Below are 26,326 nucleotides of genomic sequence, written 5' to 3' on the forward strand. Positions count from 1 at the left end.
AGTACATTTACTTAAGTACTGTACTTCAGTACACTTTTTTACTACTTTTAACTCCACTGCACTTAGATAGCTGCACTTAGTTGGCAGATTAAGATTTTGCATGAAAGCATAAAAGCTTGAAGAGCTTTAAAGAGTAAACCAGTGGTTCCTATGTTTTTTGGCTGGGAACCCTTATAAAATAAAGTGTGTATTCCTCAAATTTCAGATTTTATAAATCATTAATACTATGTTTTATAATATACTCACCCACTCAACTAATGTTTCTGCAGTGTTGCAGGCTGGTATCTCACAGAGGCACTAGCATGCCCAGAATTTTAATCTTGTTTAGACTTACCTATACCTAAATCTATAGAAGTACAGTGTAACCTGTGTACATTTTAAAGGCCCATTGGGTGATGTTATGCAACAAACAAGCTACTGAGGGAATTTTGAAAACATAACTTCCAGCTGATGTGCCTGCAAATTGAAAGCCTGGCTCTGCATATCACAAATATGCTGTGAGGGTGTTCCTCCTGGGAGGTGCAGTTCTGACTCACCAATAGACACAAGACTGGACTCTGTTTCACCCATGCAGAGCACTGTCCTCTAGGCTTGTGGCGATAGTAGCCATCTGCGAGCCGTATTTGACAAGCTTTTTCATCTCTTGATGTAGGCAGCTCAGGTTTTATTTTATCTTATATTATGGATAAAAGCACGGATGGCAAACTTTCCAAACTGTTGAGTCAGATCCCTTGTGTGACATCAGTGCTGACCCTCCAATCTTATCCTACACACGTCCTTATCTAGCAACTAAAAGATTTCCAACAGTTGCACATTCTCACTCTAAAATGTTCTACATACAGACATAGAGGATTTTAAGGAAGTTGCTTGGAAATGTATAGTTTTTTTTTTAATCACCTAATTTCTTCTAATGAATGTATCTCATAAAAAAACATCTTTACAGTGGTGCTTTTATTCATTTGTAGAAAATAGCACAAATGCATGGACATATATAATGAAAAAAAGGTACATGTGTGTACTGAAACACTGCTTCTTCTTCCACAATGGATGTAAACAAGGTAGTTTAAATATTACAAAGATACAGAGAATCACTCATAACTTCTGCTCTCTCCATCACAGAGTACTACTCTTAATCACCCTTAAAACATGAAAAAGAGATGCATTATACTTTATAAAGTGAGATACACAAACATTTCAGGAGGTGAACAAAAACTTAACAGTATATTTCACAGTGTTGGAGAGACAGAAAGAGTCTGTGGTGGAAATTATCTACAGTTAGTGAGTGTGCAATCATGGACCAGTTAGAAAGATCTGACACAAAAATTAAGAGAAACACTCTCCACTCCCTCAACCATCAGGGTGCCCTTTAGCAAGGCACTTAACCCAAAAGTCTGTGGTTGTAGTATGAAGCAGAGATTGAATTTTTAAACATTTGTTATGGTTTGTCTGCTACGTTGTGGAGGGCACTCCTGGAAAAGACAATGTGAACATGTTGTCTGAATAAATACAGGGTGGGTAAAGGACTGAGGTCTGGCTGGAGAGCAGTGAATTATATTGATATGAAGAGGTTTTTTCCATCTGAATACCTTCCTCTAGTGTTACATGACTCATCTGTGAATTAAGGTCAGTGCTGGTGGTGGATCAAATCAAAGCCAATTTTCAAAACAGTTCCAAAAATTAAAACTTGATTTGATTTGTGAGTGGAATTTGCAGCCAGAATAAGGCAAAAAACAAACCATGTTTCTGCAGGCTGTTGATGTGGTTGTGACATTATACATTATATGGCCAATAGAGTGCTGCAAGAATGAGTCCTAAATACCAGAAAAATGTTCCTCTGGTTCCTTCATCCCATAGTCAATAGGTTTTTTGAATGGGATTGTGGTTAGATGACTGAAATAAGGTCTGTGGTTAACACAAGCTCAAGATGTTTCCAAGTTGTATTCTACTTCTATAAAATACCTCAGTAAATACCCCACTTGTGATATTTTTAAACTCGTTCGTGTCTTAACAAAGGCAGTTGTTAAGAATGGGCTAAATGATACTCCAGAGGTTAGATGTCATCATGCTGAACATGAAAAGTGATCAGCTCACCAGTCCACCTTTACAGCCTTGTCGTGTTTATACTCAAGCTTTTGCAAATAATTACTAACTTTGTAAAAGGAAAGGCTTTTACAGAAGTTTAGTGGTGGTGACGTTGAAGTCATGTGGTCTTGGTGTAGTTTGTTTATAGCCTTGAGATTAGATTGTATTAAGGCTTCATGAATCATAAAAGTGGTGTTCATTTGTTAAGATTATCTATCAGTATCATATTTTGTGTTTGTCACAGAGCTTATTTTCTGCAGTAATCCAAAAGCTTTTTGTTGAGGGAACCAGGGTGATGCTAAATTCCAGGTTGGCCTACAAAAATACTTCATGCCTGCAGCACTCCATAGTATGTGGACATCTCTGTCCATATACTTATATGTACTTTCAATTTGAGGATTGGGCCCATTAGATCAAATTAAGGGGAACCTCAATGCTGAAACAAAAATATATACTTTCCTGTTTCAACATGCCAATGCCTTGTACAAACCAAAGTCCTTAAAGTGATGTTTTTGCCAGTTTTCTTGTGGAAGGACTTGAATGGCCTGTACAAAGCCCTGACCTCAGTTCCCACTAACTCCTTTGGGATGAGCTAGAATATCTGTGAACCAGGCCTAAACACCCAACAATAGTGGCTGACCTCAATAATGCTTTTGTGGCTGAAGTGAGAAAATCCCTGCAGCCAGGATCCAAAATCTTGTAGAGAGCCTTCCCTGAAGAGTGGAGACTGTTATAGCAGCACATTAATGCCCTCTGGTTTTGAAATGAGAAGTTTAGCAATTATGTATGGATGTCATTTTGCAGTGTCCACATGCTTCTGGCCATATAGTAAGTGCAAAAACAGTTGTTGAATAGTATTACAGTTCAATACTGAGACATGAGTTACAGTCTTATGGAAGTGGAGATTGATTAACCCAAAAATAGCTCAGAAATGAACAAACTGGCTAACTGCTAATTTGCATCCAGGCTACAGCTAACGCTAACCCACTGAGCAGAGCTTTGGACCAGTGTGCTGTTAGAATGGTTTTGTTTTTGTCTCGTGTTGAGTCAGAGCATCTACCGATAACAGTAGACACCAAACTTTAGGTACAGAGGGGGGAAACCAAAACTACGCACCCCTGGTTCAGGCGGGCCACAGTTAACCCGGGCTTTTGTGATAGGATAACGCACACTTCCATCAGCCAACCAGCCAGCATCACAGCGGTCCAACCCCATCAGCCTCCAGGCGGCGTACAGCTGGCCTACTTTAGCAATTTGACTTCCATCACTGGCACAAGCCTGGACCGCCTCAGTGAAGTTTAACTTGGTCAGGTGCTTTAAAAAGTAGACAGTCCCTAAGGCAGGAGAGAATCATGAATTAAGACATTGTCATGCACTGATCAGGTTTAAAACATTCACACACACTCATATATACTGACCCTTGACAGAGGCGGAGAAGCAGAAAGCATCATAGCTGTGAAGGAGGCGATTTCGTTGCCCGTAGCTACGCAAACCAGCAGCTAAGTCCACACCCCCGCAGCCGTCACGTGGGACTGTGATTGGATACTGCACTGTGCCATCAGCCAACCAGCCAGCGTTACACCAGTCAAGCCCCTCCTCCCAGGCTGCGAAGAGCTGCTCAAACGTAGCCAGAGTGGCGTCCTGATCCTGACATGCTTGTTGGGCCCCAAAGAAGTTAAAATGGTAGCGTCCTTTCTGAGAGTAGTAGGGGAACACCACGCCTGTACATGGAGGAAAAGAGTTTGATGACAGTTGGTAGAGTCATACATTGCAATATAGTCCAATTCAGTCCCACCCCACCTGAAATGTATGCTGAATGATAAGAATATCATTGTCACTTCTTTTCACTTCTTTTTTGCACATGATGGAAGTCGTGTATGCATGCAGTAAATTAATATAAAGAATGATTGGGTACGGTAAATGGTCAAGTGATTTTTTGGCCACTTTCGTTGCAGCAGAAGAGAAGTTGTGAGCACATCAGCTCTTAAATGCTGCACTACGTTCACCAGCTAGTTGCTGGCTATGTCTGTCCATTTGGTGCTGAGCCTGGGCAGGTAACATACGCTGGGTTTATCGCTGAGTTTTTTATGCTGATGCTGGTGTTTGGTTTTGATGATGGAAATGCAGTTGATGTGGTGAGATTGAACAACACAGTAAATGCTAAATTCAAGCTAAAAGTGGGGGAAAAAATGCTAAGAAGCGCTGCAGAGCCCACTTATACTGTCCTTGGGGATCCTCACTTTCACATTGCATGTAGTCATTTAACTCTGTAAGAAAATAAATCATAGTGATTAATGCAGCTTTAAAGGAAAAACTACAGTAAATGAATGTTCAACCATTCTTCAGTTGTGGCCACACACCAATCATTGATACTCCAGGTATTTTCTATCACCTGTTTTGGCGTCAACCCAATTTGATTTAGTGTGGAATTACCAAATTTTAGAGGAATTTTCTAATGTCTATCTACTTGAAGGTACATTTGGTAGTTTCTGACGACCAGTAGTGCTAGAGAGTAATGTTTTTATGAGTGGGTCCTCGTTTGGTTCGTTTTCATGCATGCACACAAGGATGATGGGTTACATTCAGCAGGGGGTGGTAATGCAGCAATGCACCTGCAAAGGCAGGGAGGAAGACAGCTGGCGGGTAAACATGGATGGAACAATGCAGGTTTCAAAATAATACGCTTTTCAATCTTTTTATTAAAAAGTAATGTGTTAGGCTTCAGGGATCCCCACAATTTGTTTTGGTGAATACGCTCAATGTAACAAAAATTTTGTTAATGAGTATCTACTTTGTATATACTCCAGGAGGGGGCTGTTTCATCAGATCCCATCTTGAGCCAGTATTTGAAACTAAACTACAGCAGCAACACAAGACTTTTCAGTTGACATCTCTGACTTACAGCCTGTTTGATGACAGTAATTTCAAATTTAATTGCACAGAGACGGACTCATGAGTTGAGCGCCCTCAATTCCCAAACTACCCACTTCAACCTCATCAGTAGATAACCCTTCTTTCTCTCTCTCTCTCTCTCTCTCTCACACACACACACACACACACACACACACACACACACACACACACACACACACACACACACATACATACATAAACACACTTATTTCTTACCTCGCAGCTCCAGCTCCACCGTCACACTCTCGTCCTCCAGGCCGTCAATCACCTCACAGCGATATCTTCCTGTGTCATTGAGCTGCAGCTCATTGATCACTAGAGACATGTCGCCTGGTGCTGAGCGTCTCAGGCGCACACGGCCCCGGAAGTTGCCGTAGCTGCGGTGTCGGTTGCCCATGGCAACCATGACTTCAGTTTCCCTGGTGAAGGCTTCAGGGGAAGCAGGTGCAGTGATGGTGTTGGCAGGCAACCAGGACCATTTGACTCGGGTCCTGCGTGGCGTGGTGAGCTCGGGCTCGTAGTGGTAGTGACAGGGAAGGGTGACACTGCTCCCCCTGGTGGCCGACACCGAAGGCTCCGGGGATTCCACATGTAGACGAACCCCATTGAAATAGACTAGAAAAGGCACAAAGCACCAGAAATACAACATGTTTTAGTGAGTAGGATCCTTACTTTTTTCTCTATACTCTTTATAGTATTGGTGGGAACATTTACAATGTTGATTAAAGCAAAATCTCTAGTCTGTGCCTTTAATCTGTGCTGTGTGGAAAGGTAGTCCTAAACTGGTCGGGTAAAGTACTTACATGGGATGTGATTGGTGTATTGAGTCATAAAATTTATTTTATGGATTTATCTGCCTCAAAATTGACCTTTTTACAGCATAAAAATTTGAATTCTAATAGCAGGACAAGCTGTGAATATAATATCATTAATTATTATGATATTGTATTATTATAGTATATTATATTACCACCACTGTGCAGTGTATATTCAGCACACAGTACAGCATTGGGTCCATTTTTAGTCTCTCGCTCTCTTTTTTTCTATTATTCATATTTATTTCTCTACTTTATTCTGTCTGTTTAGTTATTGTACACAATTTAGCCTTTTATTTGTTTGTTTGTCAGCAGGATTACACAAAAAATACTGAATCAATCCAGGGAAGAACCCAATACATTTTGGTGCCCATCAGGTTAAAGGGGCAGATCCAGGAATTTTTTTCATCACTTTCCTTAACTTTCCTTTCAACACTCATACATAATAAATGGATCTTGATGTAAAAAAACAAACAAAAAAAAAACAAACAAAAAAAAAACTGAAATATTTATCATGTTGAGATTAGCTTTTGTCTTTGTTGCTGCATGAGTCCTGTTATTGTCAGCACCTCAGACAGTACTCTGGTGACGCTGTGCATTAAGAAATCCTTCTTTGTTGATAGACTTAAATATTTTATAGTTTTTTCTCCACAATGTCCCTGGATTTGTCTCATCCTTGTCACAATTATGATTTATTCCTCTACACTGAACTGTGGGACAACACTGAAAAAAATGTGACTCAAAAGTGCATTAAATCTGCATGCTGATGTTTGAGTTTTTCAAAACCCAGGTTGAATTGGCATGTAGAATGAAAATTGTCCTGACATGCTCAGAGAAAAGTTTGTTCAATCATAAACTATTCATTTATATTTAATTAATTTAAACTATGACAAAGTCCTTGAAGATCAACTCTACATTCCTCTAAACTATTTACATCAATGACCTTGTTAGTTTCACAGTAAAACAAATATTTCTGAGGTAATTGTTCATCTACAAAGTCTCAAACAATCTGTTTGGAGACACTGATATTTTATGTTTAAGGCAACATAAACATAAAATACACACTCACACTCACACATTGGGCCAACGGACACAGAAACCACATCAATCCCTGGCAGAGTTTGTGTTTATAACCCATTGACTGCCTGGAATCCATGAATTATCGCTGACTTCCCTCCACATCCAGGTGACTTCCAGCCAGCTGTGTTATCATGTACACAAATGATTCATGTAGCTTATGTGTGTCTCACGCACACACACAAACACAAAAACACATAGAGAGAGAGAGGACTTACTCTCTCCGTTGCCGTTGCCGTTGCTGATGTCCTGATAATGAAAGCCGTTGTTGTACCCGGGGATCCTGCCCTGACCGCCGGGCAGCTGCAGGTACAGGCAGACGGCCAGTAGGGGGCGCAGTAGACTGAGCATCACGCTGTCCTCTGCAAAAACAGTCCTCATTTTTTAGCTCCCTCTTTTCAAAACTGCCATAAATACCAGACTGACACTGTGAAATCACAGGAAGTGCCACAATTTAATTCCACCTCAAAACTGTTTGTCACACTGATTAAAAAAAAGATAATTAAAAGTAAAAATTAAGAATGAAGGGCTCAAGGGAGACACAACCTATGAAACAAGATTAATCACATTTCACAATAAAAAAAACAATCGAAATAGTTTATAGTTTCCCCCTTGAAAATTTGAATCTTAAGTGTAAATGTACATATAAACTACTTTTTAATGCATTTAAACCCCTTTAAGTCGAATAAAAATAATCTTTCTATAGCCAAAATCTATGAAAGATCTATGAAAACTGTGCATTGGGATGAATTATAATGCATTACAGGCTGTAGTAGATCGATTATATGAATTGTAGAAACTTTTCTCACACCTCAATCATTAGACAACGGTCGAAATGTACGTTTCATGTCTTTTCTTCAGTTACTCTCCTAGCAGTGTCCTATTTCCCTTTCTCTCCCTTATAAAGTATTCAACCCTTACATTTTTCAATGACGCAATGATTAAGATATCTGTCCAATGTCTGTCTGAATTCCCAGAGCTTTCTTTTTACCACCTGAATTATACCATGGCTGTAAAATTTAGCCGCACAGTCCGATTGAACATGAGATACGTTAACTCTCTCTGGTTCAAATCTGCCTTTTGAACGTCTGCTAGTGGGGAAAATGACTAAAGTGGTGAAAACAAAACAAAACAAAACAACCAAAAAACGGACTCACAGATAAGCACTTGTCCGCCCTGCGTGTCTTCAGTTCATCTCCTCCTCATCCTCTGCTGTGTCTCTGCTCACCGGACCGAAGGAGCGCGTGGCGACGTCACGAGACTAGGCATCCCCTTTGAAGTGAACGGAGCCCCGACAGTGACGCCATCATACACGAGCCCACAATATAGGCTAATCAGTGCCAGCACTAAAAAGCAATTGGCCGTAAACAACTGTCCACATCACTAATGCCTATAGGCTACGTACACTAACATGTAAAGGACAGGTTCACCGTTTTTAAAATCTGTCTTAAAACAATAGTCAAGTGCCCAACCGGACAATAGATCAGGATTTTCTTGCTGTAATCTCCCTCCTGTCCTCCTGTATATATCGGACAAACTAGTTGTTTCTATCTCCCTGGACAGTTATTTGTCCCCCATCACTTACACCAAGAGTGCATTAGGAAGAACAATTTTAATGCTCAGTACCAGATGAACAGGAGGAATCCTGCTTGTATGTTCATATGGGCACCTGACTAACTGACTGACTTGAAAATATAAAAAAAATAATAATAAAAAGAAATAAAATATTACTCTGACCAACTGCAAACACTACAGACATGAAAACTAATTATAAGCAAATACATTTCAGTAACAAATTAATCGATATTACTAGAACAGTCTAAAGAGGACAACGACGCTAATACAAATACCTGTACTAATGCCACATCACCCCATCTTGCACACAGATGCAACCTGATTGCTATTTGCATCACTGTTAAAAAATGAATGGGGGTCAGTTCAACCCATTTGATGGCTTTCTTGACCTCATCTCATCCCACTAAACATCTGGTCAACATCTTTCAACTTTCAACTGAAACAGGCACGTGTGGCTGCATTATAACAGATCACAAACATGCTCTAGTTTAATGTGAGTGTGTTGTTTTCACCAACAGTCATACTGTGACAAATTTTCAAGGTTTGTGTCCATTAAAAGGAAAATCCTCACTAACAGTTAACAATGCAGGTGTATTTTACAGACTTGTCTCTGGATGATGCAACCCAGCATGACCCGACTCTGACCCCCTGGTGTTGTAAAATATAAATGAGGGATACCATCCTAAAATACTTGCATTTGTCATTTAAGCTCCAGACATTTCATCTAAATCCATAAAATGTACAATCTCATCCATGTGATGAAAAAGTTGTACCGAAGAAATGCTACACATTTTATTAGCTTCATCAAATTTATGGCAGGTAATTTGCAAAACAATGCAAAGTGTGCAGGGGTATTCAGTCTCTTGTCTTTTTGCACAGCAGCACTGTCATGGGCTGCCAGCCTCTGTATTCCTGGTATGTAGAGGCTGACAGAGCATATTCCATGCCCCTGTTTTGCCATGGCCTCAAATAACACAGCAAATATTGCCACACCAACTCATATTTCAGTCATTAGCTGGAAAAAATAGCAGCCGTGGTGGAAAACAAGAGCAATTCCACTTCTCCGCTGGGGCCCCTGAGAATGTGCTGCTCCTGTGCCACCGCCCGAATATCTGAGTGATGGCTGGCTATTACAGTGCAGATGGAAGCTGCCCTCCTGACACTGGCACATAGTGAACCCTAAAGCTCTAATAGATATTATTGTCTGACACAACACTGCCATCCCTTGAAGAGCCACAGAGCACCAAATCCGCCAGTTAAAGAGTCTTGAACCTCTCTGAATCCTGCACGCGATGTCTTCCTCTGTGGCCAGCCCCTCTACAGCCACTGATGTTTTTCTAGCAACTTGACTGACACCCAGCCGACTTTGCAGAAACCCAAGACCACCACTATTTTAGCAGAGCGGGGGCGGGGTGGTGGTATGTTGGTGGGTTTGGGGATGTTGAGGAAAAAGCTGCTCTAAGTCTCAGAATGACAGTCAGGATGTTCAGGGTTTCATTGTTAAAAATCAAGCATGGTCATGGGTACAGGTTGATTATTCCATTTTCTTATTTACCACACACTGAACCCAGTGTCCAGTTAAGGTTGATGGGAATGTCATTAGTTTTGCAGGTGTTTATCATAAACCAAGTGCAGGACAAATTCAAATTTTGACCTGATGATAGCACAGATAATAGTTATTACAGTTTATCCTGAGGGGGTCACGAATAACTACCAAGTTTTATGACAGGCTATTCAATAGTTGTCAGGACAATTCACTTCAAGCAACAACCTCATAACAGCACTAAAGGAAAAGTCAGATGATCACCGCAGTCAGTTGGATTCATCAATTGGATTTATCCACTGGGGACTGTGATCTTTGCACCAAACTGGAGGCAATCCATTCAGTTGTTCTCATGACATCTCACTACAAAACAACAAAATGGTGCTACAGGAAAGAAAAGGACTCAAGTCAGTTTGCTTCATCCTCTCGAGATCATGAATGTCTGCAGAATTTCATCAATCCATCCAGCAGTTGTTTAGATAAGAACAGTCTGGATCAATGTGATGGACCGACCAACAGACCAACACTGCCATGCTCAGAGCCACGCAGCTATAGAAGCACAACCCTTCATCACAGCTGAACAGTTCTCTGACTTTCTCTTACAAAGGAATTTGAACCTCAGTTTGAGTTTATGTGACCTTGCAAACAGTCTGGCCACATCAATGTCACAGTCACAGCAAAAAAAAAAAAAAGGTGATAATCATCTGATGGCAGAAATCCCAGATTCTGATCACTACCAACTTCTCATCAGCTGTGGTTTGCCCAAAGCTGGACTCCACATGCCAGTTAACCCTCAGTGTCCATCATGTCCTGCTCCTTCTCCTTTCCATTCTTACCTTCTGCTCTTTGCATCCACAAACTCTCAACTACTTTCTGTTTATCCAGCACTGCTACTGCTACTACAAATACTTTTAGAGGGTGTAGAAATTCAGATGATGTGACGATTCATGTTACATTCACAGTATTGGACAGGGTCATGAAATGAAAACATGAAACATGAAAACATATTTTTTATATTTGTCACAAGAAGAGGTTAAAATGAATCAATCAATTAAACCATCTCTGGTTAAGGTTTTTCATATTTGCATCTTCACTCAACGTCACTGACACTGGACATCACGAGTCACAGCTTATTATTTTAGTAAACACTTCACTTTCACTCTGTTTTCTTCCTCCACCACTCTCATCACTTCCCTCCACTGTCCTCATTACCACTGAAAATATTTATGCGGGGTTCAAAAAAGGGCTCTCCTCCTCACCAGGGATTCACTTTTTAAACCCGTACACCAACAAAACTGAGAGCCATGCCAGCGGCTTTGTGAGGCTGATGATAACATTGTAACTTGCTCACAATAATACTAACATGCTGCTGTTTATATGTTTACCACATGCACCATCTTGGCTTAACATGTTAGCATGCTAGAATTAGCTAATTTGCACTAAACACTGGTGTTTGTCATAAACCAAAGAATTGGACAAATAAAATTTTAGACCTGATGATGGCGCTAGATGAAAAGTTGAAAGGCCACCAAAGTTGTTATACTTAATCTTGAAGGAAACATGAATGTTCGTATCTAATTCCATGGAAATCCGTCTGGTAGATGTTGAAATATTTCACATCAAAGTGGAGTTCACCAACGTCAGGAGGGTTCATCCTCTGTGGACCATGAATATCTGCACAAAATGTTAGGCCAATCCATCCAATAACTGTAGAGATATTCCAGTCTGTAACAAAGTGGTGGACTGACTGACTGGCTGACAGACAGTCATTGCCAACCACAGAGCCAGGCCACAAGCATGACTACAAAACTGCTTCAGTTGTGCTTCAAAGTTAAGATCCAAGCTCATTATGTAATAAAAAAAGTAAACTACAAATGTTTGGCTGTCTTCAAAAAGTGCTTACAAGACAGAATGCAGTCTACCATGCAACCAATCTTTGATTTATGAGTTTCAGTTAAGCAGTAAAGCAGTTTTAATTTCTAAATTTAATGAACTTCATAAAATGTTAAGAGGCGGTATGAGTTGTTATCAACAGTACAAGCTCCTAAAACCCTGAAGCCTCCCCTCAGTGTCTGTTAGCGGCTGCAGCCCCCGCTCTCAGCCAGTGTGACAGCCGTTTCCCCTCCCTGTGTGTCTCTAAGCCATTATCTCCCAGTGTGTTTGAAGAGACCAGATCAGTGCTCTTCCCAAAGCCTCAGATGAAAGGTTTTGGCCTGGGGCCCCAAATACCAGCAGCCCCTGTGAACTGCCTGGTGACTGTGGTGGTGGAGGGGTGTAATTTCTGCAATGCAGCAACATTCAGGAACCAGAAAGGTGAGCAGAGCTTGGACCTGGAGTCCAGAAGAGACAACATGAAAGAGGAAGAGATGACTGTGTGTGTTTGTGTTTGTGTGGTTTGAGTGACAAGCCAGGCAGTTGATCATGTCAGTATGTGCAGTCACACACTGTCATTAGCATAGACGCATCATAGAAAGGTGTGTGTGTGTGTGTGTGTGTGTGTGTGTGTGTGTGTGTGTGTGTGTGTGTGTGTGTGTGTGTGTGTGAGAGTGGGTTCAGTGTGACTGACCTGATTAGAGAGGAAGGCTTCAATAAAAGACCAACACCAGAGTGAACTGCAGGGCTCAGGGTGACGCTTTCCAACTTGATTAAAAGATACAGGCTAAAATGAGCTGTAATAACAAACAAACACTACAATTTCCCATCTTTTTGTAGCTCACTGACGTAAATTTAGCCCCAATTAAACATACAAAATGCCAAATAAGCGGTATAATTATGAACATCACCATGTAGAAGCCACTCATCACGTGTCAAACCAACAGTTTCAAAGATTTATTTGAGCAGAAATAAAAAGGTTTTCCTTTCTTTGTGATGACATCCCAGGGGATGTCGTCTGTGTTGGAACATACCTGATCTAAAATAGCAGTTGTTTTCAGGAGTGGATCCTTCCTCTTCAAACCCACCGCGGTGCCTCCAGCTTCCTGCCTGCTTTGGCTCGATGCCTCTGTCCGTCCCTGGCCAGCTGTCATACCAGGAAACCAAACAGAGAGAAGCCCGGCGCAGAGCTGATGGCGCTGCTGTCAGTTGGATTAAATTCCTCATATTTTCCAAGACAAATTTGGCTGGTATTATGCAATTTACACAGACATTTTTGTGTTTAATGACCCTGTTGATTTCTTGGTTTGTGTAACATCAACATCAACACCTCATACTTAGGTCATAAAGACCAAGACTGCAACTAATAGCTGTTTTTATTATTGATTAGTCGAGAAAGTAACTGGCAGATTAATCAATCAACTGTCCAGTCTAGAAAATGTAAAGAAAACTGAAAAAATGTCCTTCACTATTTCCCAGAACCCAAGTTGAAGTTTTCAAAATACTTGCTAACCAACTAACTTAACCAACAAAGATATTCAGTTTGTTATTAGTTATATATAAGACAAAGAAACACAGCTAATACTTTGATCTCAGAAGCTGGAACCAACAGTTTTTTTGCTTGAAAAATTACTGAAACGATTAATTGTCAAAATAGTTGCAAATTAATTTTCTTTTGATCAACTAATTGTTGGAGTGTCTGGTAATCTTAGTTAACAAGCACGAGTGCTTCATAAACACAATGTTTGTTTTGAAATTTGGATTACATTATAATGGGTATTTTCACATTTTGTAATAATTTCACATTCATTTGTCAAATGTTCATATTGAACGATCGTTTTCAGGTTTTAATCTGCAGTAGTTAGGATGAAGGGATGTGCCTGCTTCTTATAAAGTTCAATAAAATTAAAAAAAAATATTTTCCATGTAATAGAAATTTTAGAGGAAAATCATGATTCACTCCTAAAGATAATAGCTGATCATACCTCTAAAACCATTACATTCTTTCCACAAGGAGTGTTAATAATTGAAGTTATTACATTTAATTGAGTAAATTTAATTTCAATATTTAATAATATTTAGTCATAACATTTATTGGGTCAATCCAATGGTCTTACACATATGTTGATGGTAGAGGTACTAGAGAGATTTTTCAGATGATCTCATTTAAGGATGTAATTAATTATTTTAAGATAAAGGAAGCATCCAGGATTTGTAAAAGCAAAAATGACATACTGAAAAATTAGAACTGACACAAAGTGGGGATCCATCAATCAACTGTAGTTTAGAGGAGCAGTACACAGAAACAAAACAATCACCCCACCACTAAACACAAGATCTCTGAGGCTCATCTTCCTCAAATTGCCCAGGAGAACAACTGGGGGAAGACGTGAGGAGTTTTATTAAAAGGGGACAGAGGAGAAAGCTATCATTAGGCCGTGAACGCTACAACTGCCAGTGTCTCCACAGGAAAAACAGCTGGTTCATTGTGGATGGTGCTAACTAGACTAATATTATCTAACAACAGTTGTCTTACATGATAATTAGCTGGTATTTACTAATTGAGCACATCAAGTGATGTAATGAGGTGTAACAACAGCAATTTCCCCTAAATAAAAACACTCTACAGACAAAACACTCTTCAGACATTACTCCACTAAAATGATATGCTGAAAGGAAAGAGTTTAACCTTCACAGTGTCATTGTATGAATGTATTTTCATATGATTGTGCGGTTCAGACCTTGCGGAGGTATTTCTCCTCTTCAGTGTGACCTCCACAGACTGTAATGAGACCGAGGAGAGGACGTGCCCTCCTTGGGTGAAGATACCTTTCGAAGATTGTGTGCTGGTATAAAGAGAGATTAGGCCCCCGGGGTGTTTAAATGCTAAACAGGGAAAACGACCCTCAGTGCTTCTGGTCTTTTGATCTTCCGCCTTTTTAAATGGAAAACAGCTGAAATGAATTCAGCGTTATGATTAATAACATACCCTAAATATTCAACACAGAAGTGCAAACTATTGCTGTGCTATTTAAACCATTTAGAGTCAATTAAAAAAAATGTCTGTTCCGTGTTTTAAGTCTTTATTTATTCTTCATTTAAAGATACAAAGGCCAAACATAAAGGAATCCTCTTAGAAACACAATACTGGAATAAAAAAAGCTCCAAATCCAGTCAAAATTCTATGAGGTCAACAGTCAGTATAGCAAGAAACAAACTCATATAATACCATAAAAACACATCAATGTCATCAATTTATTTTGATCAATCATATAAAAGCTGAACAGCAGGAAACAAGAGAGCTAGAATAGTTTGAATGTTGATGAACATCTAGAAAAAAATGAAGCTATGCCACCAATAAGTTCAGATTGGTTCAACTTTAACTGAGCGACTCCGGTCAATATAAATGCATGCAGACGTGGATAACAAGGGTGACTGTTTCTGGAATCGTCTGCAACAATAATAAATATTGTACAGTGTTTGACACCAACGTCCGTCATCAACCTCTCAGTGGCACTGCTATCCCCTCATGCATTTTTAAGGATCTTGAATTAATATTCATTGTTATCAAAACTAACACAGTATAATATTGCACAAGCCCATTATTCATAATTCATGGGGCGGAAAGGTTTAGAATACTGTGACGGGGGCAGCAGAAGCGGATGATACGGCGAGTCGTGTCACATGTCCAGTGGAACCGTAAAAATCAGCTTTAATTTGGTTTCTCTCTTACAGTCTTATCAGTGGTGTCGCAGCTTTCAACTGGAGGCATAATGTTGGACCCTAAATAAATGGTCTGCAGCAAACATTAACATCTACTTATATGAACAGATTCCAGTACAAAGGTACTATGTACCATGTGCATGTCACATATTAACACTGAACAACCAAAGCAAGGGATTCCCCCTGACTTTTATAACTCAGTTTAGTCTAACAAAGAAACTGAACTGTGGAGTCTGTTTTCTTTTCTTTTTTTTCTCAACATGTAATAATGAATATGTTCACATATGTTTGATCTTCAATGCACAATACTGTTTTTGTTTTTTCTTTCTTTTTGGTTTTCAGATATTTCAAATATCAAGTCACAAACATCAAAGTGCCATAAAAAAGTAAAAGTGGGTGAACACAACTAGAAGCACAGCCGAGTGAGTGAGTGAGTGAGTGAGTGAGTGAGTGAGTGAGTGTAGTATTGTTTCAGTAGCATTTGCTGTACATTAGGAGCAGATCTGCTTTGACCTGAGACGTCCTTCATTCATTTTGAACTTGCAGTCTCTATACTGTTGTTAATCAATAAGTAATACATGCAATTCTCGAATGATTATTGATTTACTACCATCATTCTAGCAAAGCACTAGTGTTATGTATAATACACCTATAGTTATCCATCAGTTCAGTTTCGAAAAAATTTTTCATCCTGTCAGCAATGACAAATGGATTTTAAGCATCCAGCTCTGAAGTTGTTCTGAGAATCAAGACGAGAAAACAAAGCTTCCTTTGATAATCATTCCACTTCAAACAGCCTGTTAAACACGAAACTAATGAACTATAAATTGACCATGAAGGTGATTTGTTTAAAAATAAACCACTTCATGAAATTTGATACACATCTGCTGTAGCAGCCAACATATGAATCCTGTAGTAACTGTCACGTCAAAAAATTCTGTCCAAGGGGAAATAATTTTCTGAATGAATAATGTGAGACTGTTGTTTAAAATGTCCTTTTGGCTGAAGATGTCCCACCAGCTCTCAGCAGCAGCATGTGTAAATCTCAGTCAACAGCTATTGTTTGTTTGCTAAAGAGCAATAAAGTGTCTCTTTTCTCTTTCACTCAACAATGATCTTAAACTCTTTTTGTTCTTTGTTTATAACATCCTGTCTGTCAATGGTGGTGTCTCCTCTGGCTCTGAGATCACATCTGTTTGGCTGCTAAACTGACTGACTGATGGTTCATTGACCGATTATGTCCCACAGTGAGAGAGATTTATTGTATTTGATTCCTCTTTTGTTCTGTGTGGATCTGCATCAGTGCACAATACTATCTTTTTCTACATAAACCCACAGGAACAAAAATCTGAGGGTGTGTTGGCACAAAACTTCACCCTCATTTGGCCAAATGCAGCCACACGAGTTACATGTAACTTTGTGAAAGCTGGATGTTGATTTCACAAACAGGTTCAGTAAAAATAAGCATTTGTAGATAATGGGATGTTTGCACTTATGTTATTTGCTACTACACATATATGTGTTACCAAAGTGAATACTGTTAACCTTCAATGTTGCCCTCTTAAGCAGTTCAAGCAGAAAACACAAACTGCAGGGAAATACTGGGACTACTGTACCACACACAGGGATATCTTCAGATTTTCAGTTTGTTATTTTTTTCTTAACAAACACAACAACTGCCTCAACAAGAAAAATAATCAACCAAAAGCATTAATGTATCCTCTAAAGATGATATATTCTGTGTGTCCTGGGGGGAGATCGAGTGTGCGATTATAGGGCATGTGCAAGCTGTTAAATGGAGCTTATGTACATCACCAGGCGTGGGTCTTGGAGGTTCAACGTTCCAGGTAGAAGTGATCTGGGATCAGAGTCCAGGCAGCACCAACTGATACAGCAGCAGTATTGTTACCCCTGACCTCTGCCACAGGGATGAGGGATTCACCACCTTTGATTTAGCTGGTAGGTGGGATAAAAATCTGACCCCAGCTCTGCTTAGTAACAAAGAAGATATACTGCCACTTCTTGAAGTGATCACAGATTTGGTTCAGGTGGAAAAGATGAGTGATCAATTCAGGAAATGAAAACAAGAGAGGACACGTGATCTTAACTCAATCTAGTGACAGTGATTAGGGGTAACGTCTCCCACCTCCAACCAGCCAGGGTTGGAGTGGTGAGGTGCTACTCTGGTGTTTGCTGCCCTCTAGGGCTGAGAGCAAGGCAGTGCAGGTGTGGCTCAGGAGGGAGACGGGAAGGAAGGGAAGAGGAAGCAGGAAGGGGGGAGGAGGTAGAGAGGAGGAAGAGAGGGAGGCAGGTACCGGGCGGTGCTACTCGTCACAGCCCAGGAGCTCCATTCGCAGGGTGATGCGCTCGTGCCACTCCCATGGCAGGATGCGGACGTATCGGCCATAGAACGGCGGCTCAAAGATGTTCTTTTTGTGAACGTTGTTGTCACTGTTGCCTGGGAAGATCTGAACAGAGAACAGCAGCCGATCAAAACAACACAGATCATACATGCTCCAGATAACAGAAGACTTTTTATGCTGCTTGTTTCCTTAATGAATGTATTCTTGAATGAACGTATGTTCCTTAGCTAAATACTGGAAAATATAGTGTCAAGTTTTCTTGTTTCCTGTGCATGTCAGATGACTGACAATAAACAGAGTGGAACATCAAAACACTTTCTGGCGCTCCAGCACCATGACGTAAGGATAAAAACTCTTGTGGGACTTGTTTCCCACGTGACACTTTGAAAAGCAGAAACTCTCGCTGTTACCCGACTAAACACAGTCACCAGATAAAATCATGTAAAAGGAACCTTAGCAATTAGTACAACTTCATTAACAAATGCTGATATGATCCCATACAAGACAGATTCAAGACATAAACTGAACTTCTATCATAAATGTTACATGGACTAACTCAGAGCAAATAATGCCAATGTTCCACATCCTTGATTTATGACTTCATTGGGTTGTACTTATCGAACATCTGGCAGGTGGCTTTTTGGATTTGCATTATGAATGAATGCATACAGAAAACTAATCGGGCCCAGTGTCACCATGATTGGCTCCAGGTGTGTAAACTTCACAATCACTTCATCTCATACATTTTCCCTTAAGACCACATAAAGAAAACAACCATCTGCAAAAGCCTATATTTCTACTTTTTAGGCAAAATCAATCGAAATCAATGATTATTAATATAATTTCAATTAAGTACATATCTCTCATCTTATGCTGTATTTTTTTATCAGGTGTGTTTAATATGCAGTGATAATGCAGTATAAACTCATTTCTTTGTATGCACTGCAGCTACACTGTTATTTAATCAGGTGCCATTTTCTCTATTTGATATTTACGTTCTTCTTCATGCCCTGTGCCATAGTGTTGTGTTGTATTTCCCAAAGGGATCAATTCAGCTTCATCCTTTAAGTTTTTTGGCTCAATGTTTCTGGTAGCGGGACTGACCTTGTCGGTCTTAGTGGTCTCGTCCTTCACGATGGTCCAGGTCTGTCCATCATCGCTGTGAGCCACTTTAAAGGCCATGACGAACTGGATAGAGCCAAAGTCTTTGGCCCCCTGTGTGATGATTCCTGTGATCTTCTTGGGAGACTGGAGGTCCATCTGAGGAGACACAGACAGGTTTACTTTATAAAAGTAGAGTTGGGAAAACTCAAAAACAACATGCAGATCTGTCTTGTCTTCCTACCTGCAGCCACTCAGATCTGTTGTTGCTGGCGGCAGTCCAGGCGTTGGTCTTGCCCTGTTTGTCCAGCCGGGCGTAGTGAGGGTGCCAGGTGAAGGCCTCGATGCCCCAGGTGCGGAAGGTGCTGGAGGCCGTGATCTGGCGGTCAGACACCAGTCGGGACTTCATGCCCATCGGCTCTGAACAACCTGAAGTGTTTGAATACACTGTGGAGGTGAGACCAGGAAGAGGGACAGAGGAAGAGACAAAGAAAAAGAGGATGGAAAGAAAGAGAAAGAATGTATGATAGACAGGGGACGGACAGGAAGCGGCCCAGGCCAGCCAGTGATATGAAGCAGCAAACAGACACCCAGAGATGATGATGGTGGAGGATGAGTTTAGCAGATACAGTGGGCACACACATGGCATCCAGGTGAACATGCAGCCATAAACGTGCAGCTTAAGGTTTAGCTGAGTTAAAGAGTGCACTCAACTCTTTGTTGATCACAGCCACATTATTAAGTTACACTGTGACCCTTCACAATTTTGCAGTTTACTGTATTCTCACACTCTCTCATAAATTCAATAGAAAAAGACTCCTGAAGTAGAAACAAACTTGTGAAGCTCATTGTTTAGTCTATAAAGGCTGTAAAAGACTTTTTAATGAGTGTGGCTTAGTGAAGCAGCTGAGCATGCAGGTCAGAGGAACAGAGGGTGAAAGCTGCAAAACTTCAGCTGTACTGTTGCTGTCTGGCATCAATGCAACATCCGTTCTCATTTTCATTACATCATTTTGATTTGATCACTTGATTCCACTACATTGAGTGAATCAAGTGAGTTTGTTAATACTGACCTAAAACCTCCAAGAAACAAACTGTCTCTCCAAAAATTCATAATGAGCATTTAAGCAAATGTACTTTTAGCTGTGAAAACTTGTTTCTCTGTGTTTAAAAACAACCAAAACTCATTCAAACAACACATGCTGGTTATGATCTCAGACTGACAGGTGACAAGCTACAAATATGAGTTTTGCAGTCAGTTGCAGCACAAACTGGGAAGCACAGCTGACAAAAGAAAAGACATTGATCTTATAAATGAGACAACCATCAAGAGAGATGGACATTCAACAGTGTAATGTGGCCACATTGGTTTATGATAAAAGGAACAGCAAAATGAACAGACATTTGTTGCAATACAGAAAAGAACATGTATTTTGTTTGCTCGCTGAGGTGACAAAAAAGTCTCTGAATCATTAGCATCTGTGTGGGCGTGCTGGTTTTATAGTAAAATGTGATCATATGGTTTTGATGAGAGATTTAGGGATCATCTTGGAATAGACTCATGAGACAGTCTGCATCTGTGTTCAAAGTCAAAGAGTAGTGACATCCTCTGAGTAACATCCTTTGAAATATGATCAGTCACTGAGTGTAGGACTGAAAATAATTAGTGAGGAAACATAAGAGGTAAATGCAGGGAAAAATATGTTATTTCCCTTCCTGGTGATAATTTTTACCACCTGCTGTTTGGATAACTTGAAATGCCTGTTTCAGTCTCTAACAAACATCACTAAACTGAATGCGGCTCGTGTATGTTGTGTTATCTTTTCTGTGTAGGTTTACCATTGAGCTCGCAGCCCACCAGCTCCATGCGCAGGGTGCAGGCCTTGCGACACACCACAGGGACAATGCGGATGTACTGGGCAATGATTGGAGGGTCAAACAAGTTGGTCTTGGTGCCATCATTGTCCACGTTTCCCACAAATACCTACAAAAGAGGGAGGGGTTAGCAAACCTAATCAAGTGTACTGTTATTGATTTGTTATTTTATAACTGATGATTGATATCATTCGTAGCATCCTTTTATCTAATTTATGATGTATTCCAAACACATTGTCATAACTGTAAACTATAGGATGAATTAAACACTCTTTGAAGGAAGTTTATGTCAAACATCAAACATATACTTAAATCCTATTTTCATAAAAGTGTATAAAATAAAGTAAACAAAATTGTTTTACAAGTGGTGTAGTTAGCAAAGTTATGTCAGTTTATTTGTGTAGAGAAGTCACTGCTCCCTCTAGTGGTTAATTTCTGTCTTAAGAAAATATGATGTTGTGGTTTGTGTGTTGACATCAATGTGTTTTGACTGCCACATATTTCAATATGTCAAAGGGGACAAAAAAAGCTGTTTCAAACACAGTTGTAGGCTGTGGTGCTTTGTGTTGTGCTGCAGTGTGCTGATGTGTCTCCTCACTTGGTCCTTTCTCTGCCCGTCTGTTCTGTACATGGTGTACGTCTTGCCGTCCAGACTGGAGGCCACTTTGAAGGCCTTAATGAACTCAGCTGTTCCCATGCGACTGGCGCCTTGAGTCACAATACCTGTGAAACGCATTTTCCTCTGCATGTTGATCTGGAATTATGGAAAGAGACCATGCATGAGTTAAGTAAGTTTCTTTTAAAACAGAACTTCTATCTAAAAGTTCAACTGAAATTTTAAGTGTTATGAAATCAATGCAGGTAAATATCAATAACATAAAGGTAAAATGGAGAAACATCCCCATCTAACATCTATCAGTCTTCATGTCTACTATCAATCTACTTAATTAATTTTGTACTTATCTGATGTAGCACTGATCTCACCTCTATCCATGGGTTCCTGTCATGTGCAGCAGCACTCCAGGCATTCACCAGTCCCTTGTTGTTAAGGCGGGAGAGCTCAGGTCCCCAACGCTGCAGGCCCAGCAGGCTGTAGCGGACTGATGAGGCCGAGATCTGGGACTCAGCGATGCCCCCTCCTTCCAAACCAAGCAGAGAAATACAGCCTGTGGAGGAGTAGGTTGCGGCGGGAGGGGGGGGGGGGGGGGGGGGGGGGCCTCAGACGTCAGTACGAGATTTCCCATTGTGGTTTATGTGCAAGTAGTCACATTTCTAGTTACCTGCATAATTTTGAACTCAAACTGAAATTCTGCTAATGTGTATGAATTCAGACTGACTGTAGAGAAGAATGGTGAGTGCCTAATGTGTAGAACAGATACTCAAGACAGAGGAATGTCTGTGTATATGTTCACATACTCAGAGATGTAATCAAGGTCTAACATACATTCACTCAAATCTCTTGTCTGTGCTAAACCTTTACTGAGCTATGTAAACCATGAAATCATTAAGAATGCAGTGCTCTGAATCAGCTTTATTGAATAAAGTATTGATTCTTCATTTGGGCCCAAGCTCTTGCTGCCTATTGATCATCCTAAAATGCAGCAGCTTGGCTGCTTTCCCAACCCCATCATCTTTAGTGTCTTCCTTCCTTCTTCCTACACCAGCAATAGCACACCATTTCATTTATTCAATTTTCTTTCCTGAGGGGATCAAAAGTCTCATTTCCCATTCAAGTAAATGGTAAAGTCGTCTCAGACTTTTGGAGCCCACTGTATATACACCATCATGAGTACAAGCAGTTTTACATCTCCAATCTCAAAAAGCCAAATGGATTTGTTATGTTTTTTTAGCCTTCTGGCCCGCATGTGAGAGCATGTTATGGTGGAGTGCTGGACCGTTACACTTACGCAGTTGGCAGTGTTTGCCCACATAAGGGGAAGGGCAGTGGCATTTGAAATCTCCATCCAGGTCCCTGCAGGTGCCACCATTCTCACATGGCTGGCCGGCACAGTCATTTACGTCTGCAGAGAGATAAACCACATCATGACTTGATGTAGTCAAACATAAACAGCTTACTGGTCAACTTTAATCAGCCAGTCTGGAAGCAGATACCAGTTAGAAGTGTGAGTGATCACATGTCATGCTTAAGAATTAGGTTTTGATATATCTTGAACTGAGGTTAGTTGAAGCCATGCCAACAGGACCTACAGCAGAGAGAAGGCTGGAGACAGGAGACTGTTACTTATTATTGGACAGTCATTGGAGCCTTGATCAAGATGTCTGCTATCAAAGAACCAGGAGATCAAGAGGTCAGGATGTAAAGTATATAATTGAAAGATCCCAGAAGTAAATGTGTTTAGCTGGGTGTGTCTTCATGATACATGCTAGTTTAAAGAAGAATTGAGTATCATTAAGGAACATTTAAGTGCAATGCCTATTTAATGTCCTTGTAATTCTTTGTATTTCCTCTTGATGGCACCCAACACTATCTGTCCAGGGCCAGGCCTGTGTGAGATGAGTCAGGGAGGAAAACGAATCAGCAGAATGAAACGGGAATAAACTCAAACTCCTTTTCATCCCTCACTGTCAGTATGACTAAACCCACTTTGAACATACTCTATATTGACCACATACACCAGGAACAAGTTTCATATGTAGCTTGTTGTGCAGATGACTGCATAGCAAAAGGGGAATTTCAGTCAATCTCTGACGCTTTAGGCACGCCGATGTGATTTTTCTACCCAACAAACACACACATGGCAGAATCTCCCTACCCACATGCTCGCTCCATAAATAGCTGTGTCCAAACATTCATTTTCACACAGACACAGGAGGAGTACAGTAATTCTGGAATGTGCTTCCACAAAATCTGGATAATGAGGTCCCCAGTCGTGACACATCTGGCTCTGGGAGCTCACTAAATTACTTAAAATAGACTATTTCTAGCAGCAACAGCAGTTGAATATTTTAAACACAAAGCTCTCTACACTTTGTAAATAAGCTCTTTGATCAATTTACTGTTGTGGCACATTTCATAGCAGCTACCTCTGTCTGTATCCAGATACGCTGATGTATTCACCTGAGCATCTTTTTCTTTTTTACTGGGAGAATGTATATAAAGCTCATTTACGGCTATATGCACAATAAGGAGACAGGAAGTAAAATACAAGGCCATTATAAACTACAAAAAAGAATGAATATATGGTATCTATTTGGATAGGCCGACTGGTATTAAATGGTGTTAGCTGTTTTAAGAAGATGGATAAAAAACATTCATCATTCATTTGCTGTTTGGAGGATAAAAACTCTGGTATGAAGAGTTTATAAACCATCCCTAAATTCAGACTTCCAGGTGAGTTAAAAGGCTAACTGGGAAAAATGGTGCTCTATAAATCATACTCCATAAATTATGTCACAACAGCCAACCGTGTGTTTTAAACCTTGTAGCACACAGACCAGTATCTGAGAATGTCACACCCATGAGCCAGAGACCTGTATCAGTAATTGATGACAGACTGATGGAAACTCTGGTCAAGTCCTGTTGTGCGTCAGCTGGTGACCCTCTCTCCAGTAAGAGGATTGGGCATCAGAATGACCATACAGTCTGGTCAGCCTCAGGTCAGACTCTAATCCATTTATCTGAAGGGGGGGGCACGCAGTATCTCTGAGACAGGTAGAGGAACAGGTGGGTGCACTAACACTGCAAAAGCTTGTCAGTTGTTTACCACTCGGGCTCTGCATGCCTGACATGTACACACTCTGCTTAACTGTAACCATGACAGACGTACAGAGACGATTCAGGGTAAAGACTTTGTAACTAAAATGTCAACCAAGAAAAACAACGCTGACATCTAATTAGCTGTTACATGTGTAGCAGTATCTGCTATCAGCACACTGTTTGCATACACATATAGATTTTGTTTGGCAGAGCATGTGCATGGCCTGTGTCCAATACACCCTATTGCTCGTAACAGAAACAGCACACTAGCAGAATATTTAGAGTGTCAATATCTGTCTCAGCATGAAGCGAAAGCCAATACAAATCTCATGCGGCTTATTTGAAACCAGACCCTGATCAATGCAAAGCCAAGGTCAACTGGAAGCGCATGTAGCGATCATCAAAGCTATCTCCATCCAGGATCTGTGCTGCAGCCAGCAGGATCCAGGCCTTAATAAAGGTATGAGTCTGTGTCTGTTGGCCCAAACCTGTTGTTGTATTGCTGAAAAAGAAGAGTAGATGAAGTCTTGCAATATGCTATATTCTCCAAACCTCACAGCCTGAGGCCTTAGTACATATGGTACCCAAACTGAGTTTTGAAAGAAAACCTTCTGTGATTTTTATGGTACGACAATGACACTTTCCCACAAAGTCAAAGTGCAGAAACTGTGTCAGGAGAGAAACTAAGAAAAGTTAGTTAAGAAAATTTAAAAAACATTTTTAACCTTTCAACTTTTAGACTCAAAGTTTTCAGTACGACTGTTGCACAGTAGCAAAGTCTTTTTTTCCAACTAATGACAACATGAAATGAGCAAATTACATATTTTTAATCATCACTTCCACAGTTGCCATGGTACGACAACCAAGGGGGGTGCTCTATAGGCATTATGGTCAGCAGACAAAGCCACAATGGCATTATTAAATGGAAAAAAAGACTGAAAGGTTTCCAGATGTGTAATTTGCTGTGCACTGTGGACTGGACTAACTGAAGTACAGAACGGAGCACCACAGCAGGACCCAGAATAGCTTTAAATCGGATCTCTGCCAGGGTGTCACTCTTTGCTGGAGGGATGCAGAGCTCTGAGTTGAAACTTTTGATGTCATAAAGTATATTTACAGGGAATATTATTTAAAGCCATGTTTCTAAGCCCTCACTGTGAACAGATCAAGACATGGCGACATCAGATCCTGTGCACTGGTAAATGAGAGCTGTGGTACTTGAAGGTGCAATATCTGTCTATCTAAATTATTGAATTTCTGCAGTTTGAACTTCATAGTTTTAATGTAAGTTAATTTAACTTTCTTTAACTCAGTGTATATTTGTTTAATTTACTTGTATATAATATGGATTTTTATTTTCATCTCTTTTTCTTTAAAAAAGATCTTAGAAAGTGTCATCAAACTGGCAAAGTCATGTCCTTGTGGCTTGGATGAGTAAAAGAGAGTCTTGGAAGTTAAGAACATTGGAATCCCCCTTTCTGAAAAACCACATTATGGTAACATATTTACACAAATGTGGTTATTGTAGTTTCTGGAGGATCTCAAGCTAAGCCCTCAACTCCCAACTGCATAGTGTGGTCAAAAGAAGAGGAGTTAGGGATGTGAATACACAGTACTTACTTCAGGAGTGAATACCAGAATTATCATGAAAAAGAGCATACTTGATTTA

At 40.3% G+C, this 26,326-nt stretch overlaps 2 protein-coding genes across 4 annotated transcripts in view; both read right to left on the reverse strand.

Moving 5' to 3' along the window:
- Positions 1–2,397: 2,397 nt before the first annotated feature.
- On the reverse strand, positions 2,398–12,618 carry hapln3 (hyaluronan and proteoglycan link protein 3). The gene is made up of 5 exons (XM_022756196.1): positions 12,572–12,618; positions 7,106–7,249; positions 5,212–5,610; positions 3,501–3,803; positions 2,398–3,416 (listed from the first exon to the last, which is right to left on the reverse strand). The coding sequence occupies exons 2-5, from the start codon at positions 7,236–7,238 to the stop codon at positions 3,139–3,141; spliced, it is 1,113 nt and encodes a 370-aa protein (XP_022611917.1). The 5' UTR covers positions 7,239–7,249; positions 12,572–12,618; the 3' UTR covers positions 2,398–3,138.
- A 2,325-nt stretch (positions 12,619–14,943) lies between these two features.
- Positions 14,944–26,326, reverse strand: part of LOC111229701 (lactadherin-like) — a 24,809-nt gene continuing 13,426 nt past the window's right edge. For 2 of the 3 annotated variants that reach the window (XM_022756134.1, XM_022756132.1), the window contains 7 exons: positions 22,847–22,960; positions 21,924–22,105; positions 21,538–21,693; positions 20,904–21,048; positions 19,309–19,493; positions 19,068–19,223; positions 14,944–18,068 (listed from right to left, as the gene is read on the reverse strand). In XM_022756134.1, coding sequence (XP_022611855.1) covers positions 17,925–18,068; positions 19,068–19,223; positions 19,309–19,493; positions 20,904–21,048; positions 21,538–21,693; positions 21,924–22,105; positions 22,847–22,960 — 1,082 coding nt within the window. In that variant the 3' untranslated portion in view covers positions 14,944–17,924. Of the gene's footprint in view, positions 18,069–19,067; positions 19,224–19,308; positions 19,512–20,903; positions 21,049–21,537; positions 21,694–21,923; positions 22,106–22,846; positions 22,961–26,326 lie in introns of all 3 variants that reach the window. The other variant, XM_022756133.1, reaches the window with a different exon arrangement.

Source organism: Seriola dumerili, unplaced genomic scaffold (genome assembly GCF_002260705.1).
Source record: "Seriola dumerili isolate Sdu_G_001 unplaced genomic scaffold, Sdu_1.0 BDQW01000242.1, whole genome shotgun sequence".
NCBI classification, from domain to species: Eukaryota; Metazoa; Chordata; class Actinopteri; order Carangiformes; family Carangidae; genus Seriola; species Seriola dumerili.

Bases quoted from the DNA above. Each gene is read 5' to 3' on its own strand.
- hapln3 (XM_022756196.1), bottom strand. From the start codon at position 7,238: ATGCTCAGTCTACTGCGCCCCCTACTGGCCGTCTGCCTGTACCTGCAG. The intron at 3,804-5,211 runs GTAAGAAATAAG...CTCCATGTACAG, and splicing joins GGTGGAGCTGGAGCTGCGAG to GCGTGGTGTTCCCCTACTAC. The intron at 3,417-3,500 runs GTCAGTATATAT...CTCCTGCCTTAG, and splicing joins CTTCTCCGCCTCTGTCAAGG to GGACTGTCTACTTTTTAAAG.